We start from the raw sequence: 21,571 nt of genomic DNA on the forward strand, positions 1-21,571 counted from the left end.
CTTCTGGAATTGAGGCATTCCAGTAGCTTTCAGGAAGAACTCCTTTTGTCCTGGATTTTATCTCCAAATTCCTGAAATCCTAATTTTGAGTAAATTAATTTAATTTCAAATACAATAATTGCATTACAATATCTATAATTCATGAACTTTAAATCACAATGCTTAATATAACCAAAGCACAGAGTTTCTGGATTATTTGAAATTTCATTTATTCAAAAGACTGTTTGTCCCAAGTTTGGATAATTTGGGTTTCCACTGTAGTTTTCTTTCAAATCCATGACTTTAACATCATTGAGATGTGAGGACTATATCTTTCAATATCTTCAATATTCAATATTAGTCTAAAAGTCTGTTACAATCACATTTTTACTTTCTTGGCTGTTATATATAACAGAGGGAAAGTATGGCAATCGGTCAAAAAATGACCCCCCCAGATTTTTACATTTTTGGACTTGGGACGTTGAAATGTCGAGAAATGCAAAAAAAAACTGGGGAGGTTTTCTGTATGTGTGGATGTTAGTATGTGTGTGGAGCATGATTTTGTTCACCCTCTTCGATGCTTAATAAATTCCTGTGCTTTTTGTCGAAAATTTCATTTTGCAGGGAGGTTTGTTTATTAGGGGGTTGATGCTATTAAATTTTGATGATTAAAGTCGAGAGAGCGGGGAGATAATGGGAGTCATGTGTATCACCAGTATGGTCAGACTTAATGACGATATTACTTGTTATTAGCATTTACAATTTATTAAAATCGTCCCTACCCTCAAAATTAAATTTTTTTGCCTTTTTATATTATTAAAAAACACTTTTTATATTTTTAACTAAAAATATCATAACAAATGGTGCCATCAAATGTTGCTGGATTTTTGATTTGGAAATGACTTATTGTCATCCTCAAACTTCTTTCCACAAATTGAATCTTTCAAAGGATCAAAAGATGATGATCAGAAAGACTAAGATTGGTGAGATAGTATAGTCCATTGAAGTTTTGTAATGTTTCACTAGGTTACATACATTGTGTAGTCTCACATTGTTATAAATAAGCATTTTGCCACATCTTTTTATGGATTAATTGGTGTGAAATTCTTCAACTCTAAAACAGAGGACAGTAGATGGAATCTTTAATTATTTTCAAAGACATTACTGTTATATAGTGGGGAAAATGTTGCATTTATATAAAAATGTATACCGTATATTTCCGCAGATAAGATGATAGTTGAATCATAAAAAAAGGCCCCCAAAATCCAGGATTGTCTTACAGGACAGATATATAAATTTCAATCCTTTTCAATGGTTTTAATTTTTTTGTAAATTAAAACCATTATAAAAACAATGGACAAACCGTAATTATTTACTAGTAGAGAGTAGGGCATGTCCACAAAATAGAATAGCCCATACGACGTTTTTGTGAATAGTCAAGGTCATTCATTACCCGAATGCCTGAATCAGTGGGAACGTTTGCAACAATAGCAAGGCAAAAAATAAAATTTGTTCATTCGAAAAATTACGAATAGGACATAATTCCATACACACTATACAGTATTATTATCCAGATGATGATCGCTGATCTAAACTAAATTCATAGGCCATTGATAGTTTGGGGGGTCATCTTATAGGACAGATATATGCTAAAACTATAAAACTTTGATGAAAATTTATACCTCGTCTTATCTGAAGGTCGTCTTATCTGTGGAAATATAAATATACATTTACCATATATCATCATCATTGTAATAAACCATTATCAATCTACTGTTGGATGTATGTATATACCAGAGGTGGGCAAGCAAGAGTTCAGTGGGAGCCGAAATGTAGGTTTTGCAAAATGCATGGGAGCCGCAGTTTTGTACTGTTGTTGTGGATAGTATGGTAAGGCTGGGAAAGATAACGCTTTTAGCAAGAGCCGCATGTAACTCAAAAAGAGCTGCATTTGCCCATGCCTGGTATATACCATATAAATGTATAAATGACACATTTAAAAGCTGAAACATGCAAAAAAAATTTTTCAACCATTTTCTTAGAATGGAGAAAGTTACAGGATTGGATTTTTCTATTATTTCATATTGAATATTGTTAGTGAGATGCTGGCTTGGAAAAAAGAAAAGGTTGAATCCATAATCTTTTTTTCATCTCATGTTTATCTTAAATGCGAATACAATTTTTACCTTCATAACATCTAAAGTTCGTTTTATATCTATGAATTAGGGGATTCTGATGCAACTGTTCGTAAACAGAGATGATGATTAGTTTACTTAATAATCAAAATGTTTTAAAAACTACCATTCAAGAATAGTAGTTTTTTAATATACTTGTATATTAAAAAAACAGGAGCAACTTTCATGTTATATATTGCTACGTTCTAAAATGAAACAATAATACAAGTAGAAATTAATTAAAAATTAGTGAAGGAACGTATTCCTTATAAATAAACAAACTATGATTTATAATTATGTGAGTGTACTAAATGTTAGAGAAGATTAATATTAAAAACATTCTATATTTCTATTATAGTAAAAAAATTTTATATTGAAGTAATTAGAAAATAAACTGATTCTAAAAGAAATAAAATTTCTACATTTTTAAAATCAGGTTTCTGAATGAAAATGTTATAATTGATTTAATAATAATTTTAAACTACTTACTAGATATCAGTAAAAAGATAAATTACTGTTTACAATAATCTAAATAACCTAATGATATTGAAAAATATCATCATTTCTTTTTTCAGAAATGGCATTGGATGAAAAATGAACACCTTCTAAAGCATTTAGCATACAATTTGTGTTTAGATAGTACAGACCACAGTACAGGTGTGACGGCAGAGAAATGCGATAGAAAATCTACCAATCAGCAGTGGTCCATTCTTTTTATCGAATGATTTTTTTTCCTTTATAGATAAAGCATTTATTTGTTTTATTAAATATGACCAACATGGGTCTTGAAAAACTAACATATCCATCATTAATAATATATACAAATATATATATATATGCAGCATATAGAGGCTAATCAAAGAATAAGACTAATGTCTCAGTTACAATTTGTACAGAGAGTTTTAATTATGCCAATAGTGTCATCTTGACATTCATATACTCCATTCTAATATGTGGAATGATTGATTAAAAATCAGATATTTTGATATCAGTTATTTGATTTTCATTATGCATCATGGTAATGTTGTTAGATTTTTTTTATGAACTAAAGCTGCTGTTTATAGTAATTGTATTCAGACTACAATCTGTACAAATTTTACATGTGTAATTTTTTTATCATCAGTAGTAAGAATTTTCATGTCACAAAAAAATAAAGGTGCTCTGAATGATTTTACTTTCTTCTTATACTTAAATTCCTAAACATGAATGTATAAATTTAGTTTTTTTACAATATAAGTTAGTATTTAGGGTTATGTGAAGTTTGTAAACTCACATATATTAAAAAATTTTATGTAATTGAAATCATTATTAAATTATTGTAGATGATACGAAGGTCTAGTCATGCAATTTTAAGTTATAATTTGTAGGTTTTTTTATAAAATTATCATATTAGTAATTGCCAAATATGTTAAATTTCTGTACACTGTTGATTGTTTTTCGTAATTTATAAATATGAATTTTTTGGGAGGACAAGTTTTAAACTTTGAGCTAAAATTGTCAGATATTAGAGGGCTCGTTAATGTAAATATTTTAGAATTGTTATAAAGTGTAATGTAATAAATGTTGTCCTCCCTATCTGACCTGTTCCAAAAATATTCCAAATAAAATGTTGAAATATTAATTTTAATTTTTTTGTTAAGTGTTGTAAAATGTAAAGATAAAATTGTTAAGAATTTCAAACTGAAAAATAAGAAAATTTTCTTAAATCACTTTGACATATTGAATGAATCAAGTTGACAATTTTTCAATTATTAATTTTTGTGTTATGATTTAACATATTGCCAAATTGTAATATTTTATACTGGGGTTTTTTATTACAATGGTATTCTATTGTTAAAAGAATAAGCCATACGGTAAAAGAATTAGAAGCAGTTATATGTTATAAGAAATAAAATTTTTCAAAATATAAAATGATTAGAATGTTAAATGGATTTATTAATGATTTTATAATTGTAATATTGCCATATATTTTAGTTGATCTTACATCAAATTCTCCTAAAATATTTTTTCCTTTTTTTGTATGTATATATTTTAATAGATTTTGCATAAAATATTTATAAATTTCATTTTGATTTTTTTGATTTTTATTTTCCATTATCATTATGCAGTAAATCATAAAATATATTTTAATGATATAAAAGAAAATTACATCCATTATTTAATAACATTAGATGAAGATAAGATGAATTTTAACTTATAATTTCAAGAAAGTCAGTTGTAAATTAATTCACAATTTGTATGAATTATAATAAATTCATGAATCTCTGGCACTGTTTTAATATATCTGAGAGTTTAACTTCTGATCAATATTTTTCAAACATTTTGCTGTGTAACTCGAAAGATGTTTTTAATAATTGAATTTTCATTTTTTTAAATAAAAACATTGACCATTATTATTATTATTTAAAATGTTAATAACTAAACTTTCATAAAAATTAAATTAGTTATTAATAAAGCCCCAATTTTATTGATAAAATTTTTATTTGCTAGTAGATGGGGGGCACGGTTTTGTTCATCCTCTTTGAAGCTTAATAACTCCTGTGCTTTTTGTCGAAAATTCCTGAAATTTTGCAGGAAGGCTTGTGTATTCGGGTGCAGCTTGCATGGTATTCCAGCAAGATAATGTCAGACTGCACATCGCACGATGAACTCTCTCCAGCCTGAATGGAATTCACATATTTCCCCAACTGGCAGTCTTGCCGGATCTCTCTCCCACTGAACACCTGTGGGACTTTGTCCTACGCGAGGTGCACTGGAGATCCCCACCACATATCATAGAAGACATGGCACCACAGTGGATGCAGTTTGGCAAGGGATACCTCAGGCAACCATTAATTGCCTCATTGATAGTATGCCTCGTCATATACTGTAGTGGCTGTATAGCTGCCTGTGGGGGCCGTATTTGTTACTGAATAAACAGGTGTCTGTCGCATATCTGTCATCTCTACCAGTGCTGCAATGTGCACTTGGTTCGTGCATTCCTTCATGGTGTTGCAGTTTCGTTTTTGAGGAGCATATTATTAATCATAGTATAAATAAAATTGTGTGAGGCACCATCTGTTATGAGAGTTTATCATAAAAAACTTATTATAATAAAATGGCAAAAAGCCTAATTTTGGGGTAGAGATGAGTTTTATAAAAAAAATTCTAAATGTTAATAACGAGTAAAATCATTAAGTCCAACCCATTTTGAGATATGACACATGGCATCCCTCTATTTCCCCATCTCTTCGACCTTTAACCACCAAAATTTAATAGCATCAATGTCCTTTACATACAAACTACCATGCCAAATTTCATTCCTTCATTATCATCATCAACCGATCACTTTATTGTAATAAGGTTACCTTGTTACAGGGGGAACTAGTAATTAATACACTCGAACCTGTTTTTGCGCGGTCGATTTTTGTGCAATTTTTTATTTGTGTGATTTTTTTGTGTGCGGTATATGAATTTCAATCAAATTGGTATACTGCACAAAAATAATTGCACAAAACACATTGCCCGTATAAAAAATTGCACAAAAACAGGTTTGAGTGTATTACAATTTGATCTTAACTTTGCTGCAAGATTAGTTACATAGGTCTTTGATATACAAAAAATCTCTGAATGTTTATCACGTTGGTCTCAACTAGAGCATCCTTTTATATGTAAACAACTTGAGTTACACAATAATTGATTTTTCAACATTTTAGTTATATAGATGAAAAAATTGTAGATCTTAAACATACTACTTTTCGATAAATTGTCAAGACTGGCATTAAAATTTAGTTTGTGAGTAGATACAAAAATTTCCTTTATTTGAAATTTACATTGAGCATCTTCAATGGCTAAGCACACTGTGAGTATATGATATAGAGAAAAAGGCAGAGATTTGCACCAATAACACTCCCTAGAGAAGTCAATGTATACGTTGTCTATCAGTAGTGAACTATAATTAAGCTGCATCTGGAGTAGCGTACACTTTACATTTAGATTGGTATTTGCCATAGCAATGCACGATTGAGATGGAATATGTAACATATTCAGATACCAATGGTGATAAGTTGAGTTTAATATAGCGTCTTGGTCTTTAGCAATTGATTGTGACAAGGCATTGTTCATCATTAAAGAGTAAGCATGTTTACAGTTGTTTTCATTTGAGTTAAGTAACAAATTCGAAATGCCACAAGACTGAATTATCTCATTGAATCTTTGATACCATGGGTATCAAAGATGGGTAATTATTGGGTGAGATTTTACTTTGATTTGCCATTATGAAAAACAGAAATTTTATATCATCGTCTTCAGTATTTAGAATCTGGAAGTAAAATTTTAATAGATATTTAAGAAATAGAGGAAAAAGTTGATATCTGTTTATTTCTGATCTAATTGCCTATCCAGGAACCGTCCGCTCAATATGGAGGAATTTGCGTAAAAATATAATATGATATTTCTCCAAATCTGGATAAAAATCTAAAGCCCAAATGGAGCTAGCATACTAGAGGACTGGAACTACAAATGAATGAAACATCTTCAAGTGAATTTTTAAATTCAAAATCCTTAATCTTGATGCTAGATATATAACATTATTAATGAGTTGGTCTAGATGTGAGTGGAATCTGCCGTCCCAGTTGAAAGTAATTCCTAAGTATTTGATTTGATTAACCACATCAATCGGTTGGTTATTTAAGTAGAAACTTTTTTCTTGGTTTGATATTTTTACGTTTTTTCTAAATATGAGAATTTTAGATTTTTCAGTATTAATAGTTAAACAGATGGAATTTAAGTATTCATTAACTAAGCTGATTTTACGTTGCAAAGTAGTTCAGGTTGGAGCTAATAATACAAGATCGTCAGCATATAGTATGTAATAAGTGCGGCCATTTATGTAAATTCCTTCATTCTCGTTGGAAAATAGATGGTCAATTTCACTGATATATAAGTTAAATAGATAAGGTGACAGAGGTTCGCCTTGGAGTAATCCCCGGTGTATTTTTATATCCGGATATACTTGATTGTTATGAGCTATATTAATGGTATAAGATGAAAATAAACACTTAATTACATTACAAAATTTGATACTGGCCCCCTATCCTTCTTAGCCTATTGATCAGAATGGAAATATACACGGAGTCATTTGCTTTGGAAATGTCAATAAAGGCAGTAAAAATCTTTCTGCGCTTACGCTGGAGACAAATTTGAATTATTAACAGCAGTAGAAAAATAGCTGACTCGGTTCCTTTTGATTTAGTAAAAGCATACTGATATTGTGAATTTAAACCTTGTTTAAAGGACCAGCTTTGAAATCGAGAGGTTAATATTGAGGTAGAATTTTTGCTGTACTCCAAGACTTTGGATATTTTGAGTGGTTGTAAAAGTAATTAAATAGATCAAGAAGAACCTGCTTGCCTGATTGCGGCAGTAATTTGATTAATTTGGTTGTGATTTGATCTGGTCCGGGGATGTTTTCAGTTTTAACTTCCGGATCGACACATCAAGCTCCTTGGCAGTAATCTGTAAATCGAATATTTCGTTTACAGAATTTGTAACTTTGGTCATTGGAGAAATACTATTTTCTGTAAATCTATTTAAAAAAGTGATCCAGTCAGAAAATTCTATATGGACGGACTGCTCAAAATTCAGCCGTCTCAGTTTCTGCATCGTTGACCAGAATACGTCATTATTTTAGTTTCTATTATTTTTTGTTGTATCTTTTTAAAGTAATTTAGTTTTTTGGTTTTTAATAGATTGAAATAAGTAATTTTAATTTGCCAGTATTGTTTAAACTGGTGAAATGCTGTAGTTTTTTTATTTATAACTTGATACAGTCTATATCGTACCATGGGTTTTTTGGACCATGAATTTTCGATTTTTGATCTTCGGATTTGAATGAATTCTTTTAGAATGCCTTCGAATTTAGAATAATACTCTACACCGTCTAACAATCCTTTAGATAGTAAATAATTCATCTTACTATTAATTTGAGTTTGAAAACGATTGTAATTATAAACAGTTGTCTGGTAGCACATAGATACTTGCCTACAATTGAGATTGGCTTTTAACCTGAATATAGATCTGACTGGAAAATGGTCCGATGAGTCAGAATTTAGAACTTGGAGTTCAGAACATAAGTCCGCAAGCAGTTCTGAGCAGATTATTAGATCAATTATTGAACTACTGGTAGCAGTAACACAAGTATATTCTGAGGGGAAATCTTTTTCGATTCTTCCATTGAGTATGAATAATTGTGTTTGTTTCATTAGCTTGAGGAGATGATTTCCCAATTTGTTATATTTATCATCTTTAGATTTATGGATATTTTGTATTTTTAAGTTATTTTAATTATTTTAATTTTTAAGTTCGGTCCTTTATAGTGTAAGTCCATGGTTTGTGCGATACAGGCATTAAAATCTCCCACTATGATAACATACGGAGAAATGTTTTTCAAATTTTCGTATTGACGAAATATTTCATTTAAGATTAGCAACTGTTCGGGAGGGATGTATATCACCATAATTATCAGTATTTTATTTTTCAAATTATCGATGTCTGGGTTGGTAATTAGTAGATGAACAATAATGTAATTATTACTTTGCTGAATGAGTATAATTTCGCCTAGACTTTTTTTAATTATTAAATTCAGTCCGCCTGAAGGTCGTCCCGGACCCGTAGATTTTTGAGCCATTTGCGTAACAATGTAATAGTTTTCATTATCTTGAATCTGGGAATCAGGTGGAGAAGTCAACCAAGTCTCTGTAATGGCTAGAATGTCTGTATTTTTTAATAGATAAATTCTCTGGTGAGAATTTTCTTTGTAAGCCCTTGAAAGTTCCAATTGATAATCACAAAGTAGGAATTTCTTAGACTACAGATGTTATTACTCGAAACTTTTGTTTTAACGTGTACAGCAGTTGGAGATATTGACGGGTGAACAGATACCATACTTATTTCTTGATGAGGGTTGTTTTGATTGGTAATTTGTCATTTTGATTGTGATGTGGGTAAAGTAAACGGAGTAAAGGAATCAGAAGTCACCAATCCCTCCAAGACGGAGCTATAGGTCAAAGAGTGATGACCGAATAACAGACTATCTCCTCGGAGTTTGGAGAGATGACCCTCCTTTAGCTCATAGTGAAACAACAACAGCTTTTTTCGCCGTAACCTGGATCCCTTATTTAGTCTTGAGCGATTTGAGTGTCTTTCCATTCATTCGATAAGTTTTTCTGCTTCATTTTTATAAAATTCATAAAAAAAGAGATCTCGGATCTGTATATTTTTAAAGGTTAACTTAATGGGTGGATATTCCGATTTGGACATTGGAATTATAGCGAGAAGATCCTCCATTGTGAATTCTTGTATGTTTAGTATTGACTTGATTAAGTTGAAAACTCCTAATTTATTGGGTGTTTCTTTACTAGGATATCTGTATAATATTACATTATTACAATACTGCTCATTGACCAGTGAGTCCATTCTAAATTGCATACTTTCATTTTCTATCTTCAATTTTGCAATTTGTTGTTCGAGATTAGAAAGATGAATTGTCAAATTAATATTTTGATCTTTAGTTTCCTGCACACTATTACAGATTATGTTTAATTCTTCTTTGATGGTAGACATTTGGTTAAGTATTTTTTCGTTGGAGGAATTTATCAAATCGGAGAGTCTACTGCATAATGTTGTAGTTGAGATGTTGGATGTATTCGTCGTGTTAGGGGAAAAAGGAGAAAAAGGTTCAACTGGCTCACCTGGAATAAATGTACTCTGAAGTTCTGTGCCGAGGTTCGATCCAGTAGATGCAGAAGGGAGTTCCAGAGAGTATTTTTCGGTGTAAGCATTGTAGTCAGTTATGAGTCGAACAGTAGAAGATGAAGATGAATCCTTTTTCCTTCTAGTTTGGTACGATTGAGTGGTGGCCTTCCCCTTTTTGCCGGAGACCGTTGCATCTTATTTATTATTAGTAAATTATTCTTACTAATTTAAAATTTAACTTTGAAAACAAAAAGTGGTAAGTAGGCAATTGGCGATAGTCAGTCTTCCAGTGAAGCTAAGTGCGTAGAAAAGTTTGCCAACAGCCTCATTCCTTCATTATTACCCCACCCTGATATATTACAGGAAACCCACACATACTTCAGCTATCAGTTTTTTTTTTTTTTTTTTTTTTTTTTTTTTTTTTTTTTTTTTTTTGTTTTACTTTTTGGGTTCAGAAGTGTCAAGACATCAAGATCCAAAAACCCCGGAGGGTCAAATGTGACACGATTACAATATTATACAGTAAGCCGGGAAAGTAAAATGTAATGAATAAGTATCAATATATAAATGGCTTATTGCAAATTTTTAAAAGGAGAATATAGTTATGGATAAAGCAATATTTAAAAAGATGTATGAAAACAAGCCAGAGATGAAAATGTATTTTGATAAATTTGTTAATCCAAACAAGAAAATTCTTAGAGGAGTTTATCTGTATTTTTTACGTAAGTATCTTGAAGATTGTCATTTGAGTTAAGACATTCTTATAATTGAACAGAGATTTTATTCAGTTTGATTTATTATTTAACATTCATGAGCATAATTTAGATTTTTCAAATTAGCATAACTACAGTAAAGTTATTAAATATATACATTTGTCATACCTTAGTCATAGTGCATGTGTAAAGAAAAAACTGCACAATATAGAATAATATGAAAGTGAAGCAATCTTTACTGGGAATTTATGGATCAACATTTGCTATGGAAGTATCTCGTGTAATTTTTTTTACATTTACTTAATTATTTAAATGAATTTTTAATATCAGACTGATACAATAGACTGAAAATATATTATATATAATTTTGATGATCAGTTTATGAACAGAATAAAATAGCAAACCCAACGAACAAAAATCCAAGTTTACAGAAACATGGAAAGATTATACAGATTAGAAAATATTTTCTTTTTTCTCTTAAGTATTTATCATTTTAGCAGTATGAAATTAAAAATTTTAAATTCATGATTTTAAACTTAAGATAAAATTTAAAATATGCTACAATTTGAATTATTTAAAATAACCCCCTCTTATTTAATTTGCTTTGTATGATGTCATCAAATCTTGCAACTAATCCACTTCAAATTAAGATAGTCCTCAAAGTTTCAGCCTCCTAAGTCTGATGACAATACATTTTGATGTTTTTAGGGAGGTGCCCTATTCAGGCCACAGATTTAAGGACTCCTTAATCTGTGGTTCGGTCCAACTTGTCAATGTTTGAATTCAAGAGCACCACCTCATGGCAATTCTTTTTGGCACAATGCTTTTTAAAATATTCCAACTTTCTGCACTTTCTTTTTTTCAAATGCTATGGAACAGCCTTGAATAGCCCAAGTAGCTATTCAAGGCTGAATCTTTAATCTGTGTTATTTAATGTTCATTTCTTTTGTGAATTTACAATTACTAGAGATGGAAAATTAGCACAACAAAACTATTTACAAGTTCATTGCTTGAATGCAGCACACACCAAGCATCACTGGACGATATGAACCAATGCAAATGCAAATGCAAATATCAATTTGAAAATACGTTTTTTAATTTACAGAAATTCCAAATTGGTCTATAACAACTAGATCATAGATTCAATAGAAAGTATGTCTAGTACGGAAGTGAATTTTATAACATCTAGGAAAAGAACATCTATTTATTAATAATCACATATACAATAAGAATTAAACTCATTAGGTTAAAAAAAAAACATTTTTAATTTAACACACAAAACATTACACATCAAATTTATATCCATAAAATTACAAAAACAAATAAGTGAAATAATCTTCCTTTAATATGGTCACTATATATTAATAAATTCATTTTTATTAAAATAGAGATTCCCATATAGACATTGATTCATAATAGCCAAAGTTAGCTCATTAGAGTTACATTGGAATGAACTTAGGGTATTAATTGATGCAAAAATTCTAAGCTGCAATATCCTATTTGATATTTAATTTTGTTATATCTTAAACTAAACTTCATATATTTTAACGACACACACGTATAAATATGCATATACAGGATTTCTTTAAATCATCCTTCACAAAAGAAGGCTGAAAATCTTAAATGATTATTTTCTGTACCAAAAAGTTGTGTGCGAGATCATGTATTTACATGAATTATGCAATATTAATGTGTTTTACATAATTTGAAATATATTGCATTTACTATATTCTGTCAAACCTAAAGAAAAGTAAATCTGTATATAAATGCAAAAAATTTAAATTATATTAACTGAATGACTTGATCTCTTTTATAACAGCATATAAAGGGAGAAAGATTGAAAAATGATGCAGAGAAACATTTCAAAATGAAACAAATGATTATACTATGCTTAACCCAAGAATTCATTTAAATTAAAATATTTGCACTATGCAAGTAAATGAAATTTAACCATGTCAAAAATCATCCAATCAGAATTTTATAATGTCAATTATCCAATGTAATTAATTTTTAATCTTACATAGTATACTGATAGTAGGCTTAGTATTCTAGTTACAACTTGACTAATAGCAAAAAGTTTCTGAATTTTACATTTTATTCCTTTAAACTTTCTAATTTCGTAATGTCATTACTGGAACAAGTTTTGATAAGGTTAACCAACTCTGGAAGAGTTGATTCCGGGAGTTTTCCCATTTCAGGAGTAAAAAATTTTGGTAGATTTACATGTTATGGAATTCCATAAACTTTATGGACACCTTTTTTATAAGTTTTTACAATTCCATAGATGATTTCATGTTTCAAACTGGTTTAATTTATTGTAAAATTATACATAGTCATTTATAATGACAATAAATTATAGTAATTATTCAGAAATTTCTTCTGAAAATGCTTTATTCCATAAACTTAGACACAGCTTATGTACAGTACCTTTACATGATTGGCTGCACTGTTTGTTTATGCATTAAAACGCTGTGCAACGCTGCCTGCTGGGCATCGTTGCGGAGACTGTGAATCTTTAAGCTCCATTATAATCTTATGGGACCTCTGTTGTGTATGGGTGCATCTTTAAGAGGTGCATAGTTACACTCGTGAACATTCCATATCTATCATCTTTGGTTCATTTAATCTGTGTTTCGAATAATTTTTTAAAGAAAATATTTACAATTAAATCTCACAGTCCTCTTAATGCACATAGAACAAAGTTAAAAAGATCACAAAGCTAATATTTGAGTAAAATGTACTTTCTTTACATCAACTGAAACTATTAAATATGGTTGTAGAATTTCATTGGATGGCAATTATTTTTAAAAATTAAATTTAAGACACATTCTGTTGAAAAAGGAAAGTTAATATAAATGGCATTACTTTTTCAACACATTGTCATAAATATGATGTTTTTGTCATAAATTTCAACCATAAACTTTTTCTTCAATAAGAAGTAAGGTAAAAAACATTATTATTATGAAATTTCTATAAATACAGTCAAACCTGTTTTTATGCGGTGGATAGGGACCGCATAAAAAAAACGCATAAAAAAAATCGCACGAAACTTCACGAGTGGCTAAAAAAAATAGTTTTCGCAACACAATTAAAAAAATATTTTTTTAATGCGGTCAATAGGGACCGCATAAAAAAAGTCTCACATAGAAAATAACTCAAAACCGTACAAAATAGAATTTATTGACAACAGATGTCAGCACTTGACTGCATCGTCTCGTCTATCGTCTGTTTTACATATTTTTGTCCAGGTGGTGTTTTGTTGACTTAAAAAATAAATTATTTCATTTTTCGCATATTCATGCAATAATATTACTATAATAAGTTTATTTAGCTATAATAAGTCAACGTGAGACATGACAAATCGCACGAGACTAGTCGCCAACTATACCGCACAAAAAAAGACCGCATAAAAACAGGTTTGACTGTACAGGCATTTCCGCTTAATGTCTTATGGTTTTTAATATGCAAACTTCATAGAACGTACCATACGTATCATCTTTTGATATAATATTTACTGCCAATGCTTATATAAAAAACATTTATATTTATGTCCCAAAAATTCAATACATTTTAACAAAATATGTAGGGAAGTCTCAAGTTACATTTCAAACACAATTAGTTAGAATGTCACACACAAATGTTTAAAAACCACCCTAAGCATCAAAAAATGGAATGCTCATCTGTCTGAATGGCACTGGATGAGACATTGTAATGTCATATCATATCATAACATCTAAGCATACTTTTGTGACATCATTAGCACTAATCAATCAATTTTTCAATTTACAGAAGTATCAGAGACGTTGTTAATAACGTGTTGCAATTTGGCCTATTCCTTATTTTTTATTGTAAATTTTTGTCTATTTTTTAAAAAACAAATCTCTCTATTAATTATTTGTGCCTCCATGTCCTTACTATTTCAAGTTTTTGTTTTTTATATTGTCCACGTAGACCTTGCTTATAAATAGGACTTATTACACTGGTATAGTTTTGGATTAGCAAATGGAGGAAGTCTTAGTCAAAATAAAACAAAGTATTTTTATTCTCAAGACTTCCTCCATTTGCTAATCCAAAACTATACCAGTGTAATAAGTCCTATTTATAAGCAAGGTCTATGTGTAAACAATATAAAAACAAAAAATTTCTCTATTGTTGTTTATTATTTTTAATGCTGGTAAACATAGATTTCAGATTGTACAGTACATGTTACTGCATAAAAAAGCAACTTTTTGTTAACTATATTAATTGCTTGGCGATTAGACGGATATGAATTAAGCATTTTTTATCCTAATTTGATACTTTGTAACTTATAAGTTATAGGCATTATATTGTGTTTTAGTTACATTTTCAAAAATTAGTTGGTAGTTTTGGGTTGACGATGTAATGTATCAAGTTTTCCTGTTTAAAATAATAAAAAAATAGGTCTCAGGTTTTCCCACATAGTCCAATTTTTAAGAACAGATTATTACTGACATCAAGCAGGAATTGCCTTATGTGATAATACAATGAGCATCAAAATCTTGTGAGAATAGAAACCTTTAGAATCTTTTTCTATGATTTAACAGATATCCTGTATACAATATACTGTGTGTGTGTGTATATATATATATATATATATAAACACAACAAAAGTAAATAAATAAGATGAGTCATATAATTTTTTAAACAAAAGCTTGCTTGCAAAATATTATGAAGATCTGTTATACTGTAATTACCTGGATTAGATTGAATTGGAATTTTTATGGGAGGCACTAATATGTAATAATCTCAATTTTGTGTCAGAAATATGCCTGAAACCTGTAATAAGTTGGCTGAAATAAATAATGGGTCATAACATCCTGATTGAATTATCTTTGAAAAATCATGAAAGTCTAGATGAATTTGAACCTAAATCCTTCACGGTAGATTCTAGATCCTCTAACTATTTCCAATCATCTACTGGATGATAGAAAATATCCTTCTAGAAATATATTTCCAATCACCTAATTCCTATAAACTTTTACAATGGTAAATTTTCTAACTTCAAAAATCGCTTGTACAACTTCTCTAGTTCCAGCAAAGCAGCTTTTTGAATAATGACATCAATCAGGAGCACTGATGGATCTATCCATTCAATGCTCCTGGTTGGTTGATTGATGGAGTCCATCCAATCTTCAGAAATTTTCATGGCTAGCTTGAATATATGGGGTCCATTTCTTAACACTCTTCATTGCATCTTATTGTGGGCATGGCCTAACCATCACAGGGCCGGAATCCATCACAGCAAATCTGAACACGAAAAAATCTCTTTGTAGTAGCTGTAGAAAAATATGGTAATATTCTCTAAAAGGATATTACACCTTAAAAAACATGTCAAAAGTAACACCTTTACAAGAAAATACACAATAAAGCAGTGATCCCCAAACTGTGTGCCATGGCACCCAATGGCATCGCCAAATTAGTCAGGGGCACAGTGGTGGTGGTGGCCTTAATGATTGCGAGGCCCCGGCAGCAGATCTTTGCAAGGCCCTGAGCAGCATCTCTTTGCGAGGCCCTTGTCCTTTGTGCAAAGTATGTGAATTGAAAATAGATATTTCTGATGATTGACCAAAAATGCAAAAGTTATAACTAAATAAATTTAGAGTGTTAAAATATTATATTAGAAGATTTATAAAAGTTAACAGTCATAAAGACAACAAATTAGTAATGATGATAAACTAAGGTACATAAATGCCTTAAAAGATATATGCAGGAATTTAAAAATGATGTTTGCTGCTTATAACTAATAGCTAAGGATAAAATAAAAAGTTTTAAATATCAACTTTTTTCTACTCGAGTTGTTGCGCGAGGCCCCGGGTGATTGCCCTGCTCACCACCCCCTAAGGCCGCCACTGCACAGTGGGTAGGTAAGCATTGTTTTAATTATTAGTGAATTATTAAAAAAATGCACTGGAGCATTCATGCAGTACTTTTTTGCCTGCCTAAATTGTGTCTTAAGATCCCTCTCACTAGAACCTTCTAAATAAATACAAGCCTTTTTCTATTTTTCAGAATTATATTACACTCTTTCTCTGTTAATAGATTTTAAAAAAGACAGAGAAACAGTTTTACAGACTTTTGTACTACTGTTTTGTAATTATTCTTACCAATTAAAATTGTAGTAAGTATGGCATATGAGAATAATTGTACTATATACATTTTATATAACATAAATATAGTATTTGTTCTTGCCTAAGGACTATTATTTAATTTATTTGTTTACATTACTTAATTATAATACCAATACATCAATTATTCTTAGAAAGAAAGAAAGAGTACTACCCAGCCTGGGTTTACTCCCTCTAAAAAATATACACCACAGTGTATATATACAAATAGGAAAGCTGCTACCAAATGGCAGCAGATTAAAGGAACTAAGCATCACAAAAGTTTGGAAACAATTGCAATAAAATATCAGTAGAAATGAAGGATTTCAGATACTGATCAATGCTTTAATGTCAATGTTCGAGATGTTTTGTACATTCAAACTACTTTAGCACTACAGTTAATAAAATATTTTATCTATACAAAAGCAATTCTTGTATTTATCAACGTGAATAATTGTTTCTTGTCCTTAGAGAATGTTACATAAACAATTTTTTGAAATTAGAAAATTTAATAATTGACAATTGAACGTTTTACATTCAGACATCTACAACATTATATATTTAAATAAATATATTTTTATAATGAGTTTCTCTATTTTGATCATGAAGCTTTTGTCAGAAATTAAGTGACCCAATCTATAAATATACAAAATATGTTATAATAAATCAAGTAGATAATATCTAAAAAATTAACAATGATTAAATTTAACATATGAAAATTATAATCTATGAGGTAGTTAATAAAAAAAGTAACAAATTATAAAATACAGTAGACCCCCCCTATAAGACGGATTTGTATAACATGGCTGAAAAATTGTGATTGTGTTCATATAACATACTAAAAGAGGCTCGTATAACACGGTAAAAGAATGAGACAGATTGTCATGGCCAACTCGTGTCTTGACAGGACTGGTTGAATCTGGACCAATAGTGGACATTGCACAAACCAATGAGTTTAAACAAGCAGTGGACCTACTAAAAAACATTTATTATTCATCGGCCATAAAAATTATATTTCTATTAATGATGTCTCCAAAGTTCAGTGAATTTTTTGCAGAAAGAATAATTTATCAGGAAATATGTCTGCCATTTGATGAGCCACTTTGCGACGAAAACAAGCTTAAGCAATGGCGTCTTTGAACGGTGCACACTTGGTAAGTATTCCTACAATTTTTTGTTTATAGCATCGTTTATATGGATTATTCCCAAAAACTTATACATGTTTTGGAAATGTTCGAGTCAAATTAGTCTAGAATCGATTAATTTTATGGAAGAAAATCTTTCAAACAGCTTGTGCAGTTTAGGGGGTACGCCCCCTAAACTGCACAAGTGAAGTGCTAGGCTGTGAACGGCTCATGTATTTGTAAAATCTAAGTGACTGGTACAACACAGAACGTATCTACCATGTTATAGGGGGGTCTACTGTATATACTTATTGAATGGATACAGGAGATTTTTCAAATTTGCAACCTTTTCATTTTGTATAAATTAATATTTTCAAATAATTTCATTTGAAATGTTAACAATTTTACAGAAATAAATATTTTCTTTAAATTAAAATTTCAAAAAATATATATAATATTTTCCAATCACACAAATTTATATCAATATTTTTCATTTTCAAATTTAATTATATTTTAAAAACAGTTTGAAGTTCCTTTTATTCAAATTTATACTTTTAATAAACCAGTTTTACAAGATGATGTCAGAAATAAAATTTTATAACAAAGCTTTCGTTATCACTGTGTTATGAACTTTATTAATATAATGTAAGCTGATAGTTTTGATGTTGGAAATGCATAGATATTAATATAAAGTAAAAATGATAAATATTCATAAAGTTTTGTTAATATTAAATTTATAACACTTTAAAAAATCACTTTTGTAAATTCAATTTAAATTTTTGATTTCAATGCTACAGAATAATACTCAACTTAAGATTATAAAGTAAAAATATATTTCTATTCATTTATAACTATTCATTTTTGTTGAATATATCATATTCAACAAAAGATAAAAACTCTTCAAAGTCCTTAATATCGTATTTTTAATACATTAATTCTAACCATATAAATTAAAGTATTAAAAAACTTTTTCTAACTTTTAATAATTTATTACTTATTTAACAAAAATTCTAAAAATTATATATACGGATCAATTAACCAATAAGGACAATTATAAAATTATTTACAAAAGATAAAAAATCTGTATATAAGGATCACAATAATAAAGCATATATACACAAAAATCTTATATAGATAAATACTTTTTATTTGATTATGCATCATTTATTTTGAATTCAGAAGAATTCTGATAACTATAATTATTAACATTAATGTTAATTGAAGAGGTATTCAAATTTATTATATTTTGTTTTTGTTATCTTGAGTTTGAATAGATATAAATTATCTATATTTGTCTAAGTTTCTAAATAAAAATTACAGTTGATACTCTTAACCAATTAGTTAATTACTACAAATAATACAATATAGTGACTAGCAATTATTCAACAAATACCATACTTCAATACATTGTATTAAATAGTGATTGAATGGAATCAGAATTTAATAAATAATACTTGACAGTTAATTAATATATACTGGAAAAAATGGTATAAGAAATAATACTATCACTTTATATAACAACTAAATATAAAATAATTTAAAAATATACTTATTTTTAAATATTTTAAATAAAAAAAATTATTTCAATCAAAAATTTAATAGCATAGAACGTCATTTGTTCAAATTCATTAAATTTAGTTTCGCTGTTATAAATTTTGATTTATAAATGAAAATTAATGCTAAAATTAAATATAAATAAGATTATTATTCACATATCTTATTTAGAATCTTTCATAAAATGTTTTACTTTTTGAGACAAATATATTATATAAATCAAGATATTTTTACTTGTGTGATTTATATAGCATTTCTGTCTATAATGTTATTTTTGACAATTAATATATTTGTAGTTTTAAATGACTTACTAAACAAATTTTTTTTATATTAAAATAAGTTTTGCCATTTATAAAATTTAAAATTGTCAAATTAATCAATATTTTTAGTTAGCTCAACCTGAATTATCAGAATTCTGCTGATTAAAGAATTATCTGTTTATAAAATTTAGTATTGTGCATAGTTAATATATATGCATACTGTATATATTAAGAAAGAATATATAAAAATAGATTAAATAATAAGTAATATTTTAGTATTAAAACTTTAATTAACATTAATCTTTAATACTTTATAAAAATTTAGGATAGTAAAGTAAATATACTTTATTATTTTTAAAACATAATTTTATCTTTCTTAAATCCATACTTAGGCATTTTTATTATGACTGATATTAATTTTATCAATTAATGAAATTATTTTTATTAGTTAATTTAATGAAATTTTTTATATTTGAAGACATGTAAGGATTTCTCACAAATTATGAATATGTACACATATATACTAAAAATATTTTAATGTAATTGAATTTTAATTTATCTGGAAATAACATTCTATTAAGTAAATTAAAATTAAACTAAATCATGTTTACAATACAAAATCAAAAATTAATGTTGAAAGAAATTAGTATATTAACTCTGTTTAACAGTGTAAAGAAAATACTATTTACATTGTTAACAAATTAGATTTTGAAGAATTATTATATAAAACATATACTGATAACTTAATATAAGTAGATGTTCTATATATGAATTACATTAGAGTGAACTATCTTATTAAGGAGACCATCTGTATATTTTAATCATTTAGCTGATATGATCAAAATTTCAAATGATTATCTCAAGCTTATAATTACATTTTTTTATATCAAAGATAGACAATATAGCAATATAGTTAACTTTCATTGCATTATATATTTGGTAAAACAAGTAAAACCTCACTAACATATCAGTAGACAAAAGCAGTGATACTATTTGCCCGATATAATTAAGATTTGATATGATTAAGATTTAATTATTATGAATTCAAGACACATGCCATAATTTCCTTGCAGATGAAATTATTTCTCAAAAATATTCTGATTTCTCTGATGTAAAAAATGAATGTAATCTTGTCTTGTATATCAAATATAATAGAACAGGAAGATCATCTACAAGAAAAGATTGCTTATTAGTTTTCTACAATAAAGCAACAATTTTTTTTCGTTATTATTATTATTGAATTTATACACACACACACACACACACAAATTGCCTCAAAAACTGAAATAATAAGTTTTTTATTGAATAATAAATATATCTTTAGGTGTTTTAATTTTATTCATTTTATTTATTTTGAAACAGATTTTGAAAGTTGATCACATCTAAAAAACCAAAACTAAAAAATTTTATTGGAAAGGATTAATGATAATTCTGTCTGGAAATTGAGTTGTTATTAATTATCTCCAAGAAGCAATAACCACAAAATATATTGATGGCACTGGAAATATCTAATCACAGTTCATGAAAAACATGGCAACAGATTGTCTCATTGCTGTTTATACCAACTTTGAAATTTGTTATTCATTCTGCTTACAAAAGCAGAATGAATAACATTGGGAATCAAGAAACAAAGTTATCAAAGTATATTAATTGATGATTGAAAAGAGAGAACTGACTGTCAGAATTATTAATAATGATGTGAAAAGTTCTGAAACAAAGTTATTTTTTTCTCAGTGTCTTTAGGTGAAAAAGCTTTTAATCAGTAGATTATCAAACTTTTTCACAAAAATATGTTAAATAGTAACTTTATATAACTTTGTACCTAGATTTAGGACTCCAATATATTAATCAAAATAGACATATTAGAGTCCTGTTAGAAAATTGCTTCTGTGCACAAGTGAATTGCAT

The 21,571-nt window shown here is 28.5% G+C and overlaps 3 protein-coding genes across 7 annotated transcripts in view; 1 reads left to right on the top strand and 2 right to left on the bottom strand.

Moving 5' to 3' along the window:
- The window catches only part of Pgant2 (polypeptide N-acetylgalactosaminyltransferase 2), a 40,575-nt gene extending 36,801 nt beyond the window's left edge, over positions 1-3,774 (top strand). Inside the window, exon 15 of the mRNA XM_067263868.1 lies at positions 2,729-3,774. Within this exon, the coding sequence (XP_067119969.1) occupies positions 2,729-2,878 (150 nt within the window). The 3' untranslated portion in view covers positions 2,879-3,774. The remainder of the gene's footprint in view (positions 1-2,728) is intronic.
- sip1 (septin interacting protein 1) overlaps positions 1-11,590 on the bottom strand; it is a 354,828-nt gene extending 343,238 nt beyond the window's left edge. Inside the window, exon 1 of the mRNA XM_067263850.1 lies at positions 11,585-11,590. The gene's annotated coding sequence lies outside the window, so the exon portion shown is untranslated. The remainder of the gene's footprint in view (positions 1-11,584) is intronic.
- A 168-nt stretch (positions 11,591-11,758) lies between these two features.
- The window catches only part of LOC136969629 (uncharacterized), a 29,809-nt gene continuing 19,996 nt past the window's right edge, over positions 11,759-21,571 (bottom strand). For 4 of the 5 annotated variants that reach the window (XM_067263889.1, XM_067263890.1, XM_067263886.1 and 1 more), the window contains exon 8: positions 20,345-20,832. The gene's annotated coding sequence lies outside the window, so the exon portion shown is untranslated. Of the gene's footprint in view, positions 11,786-20,344; positions 20,833-21,571 lie in introns of those variants that run through there. The other variant, XM_067263887.1, reaches the window with a different exon arrangement.

Source organism: Centruroides vittatus, unplaced genomic scaffold (genome assembly GCF_030686945.1).
Source record: "Centruroides vittatus isolate TY-2023 unplaced genomic scaffold, ASM3068694v2 contig_18, whole genome shotgun sequence".
Taxonomy (NCBI): Eukaryota; Metazoa; Arthropoda; class Arachnida; order Scorpiones; family Buthidae; genus Centruroides; species Centruroides vittatus.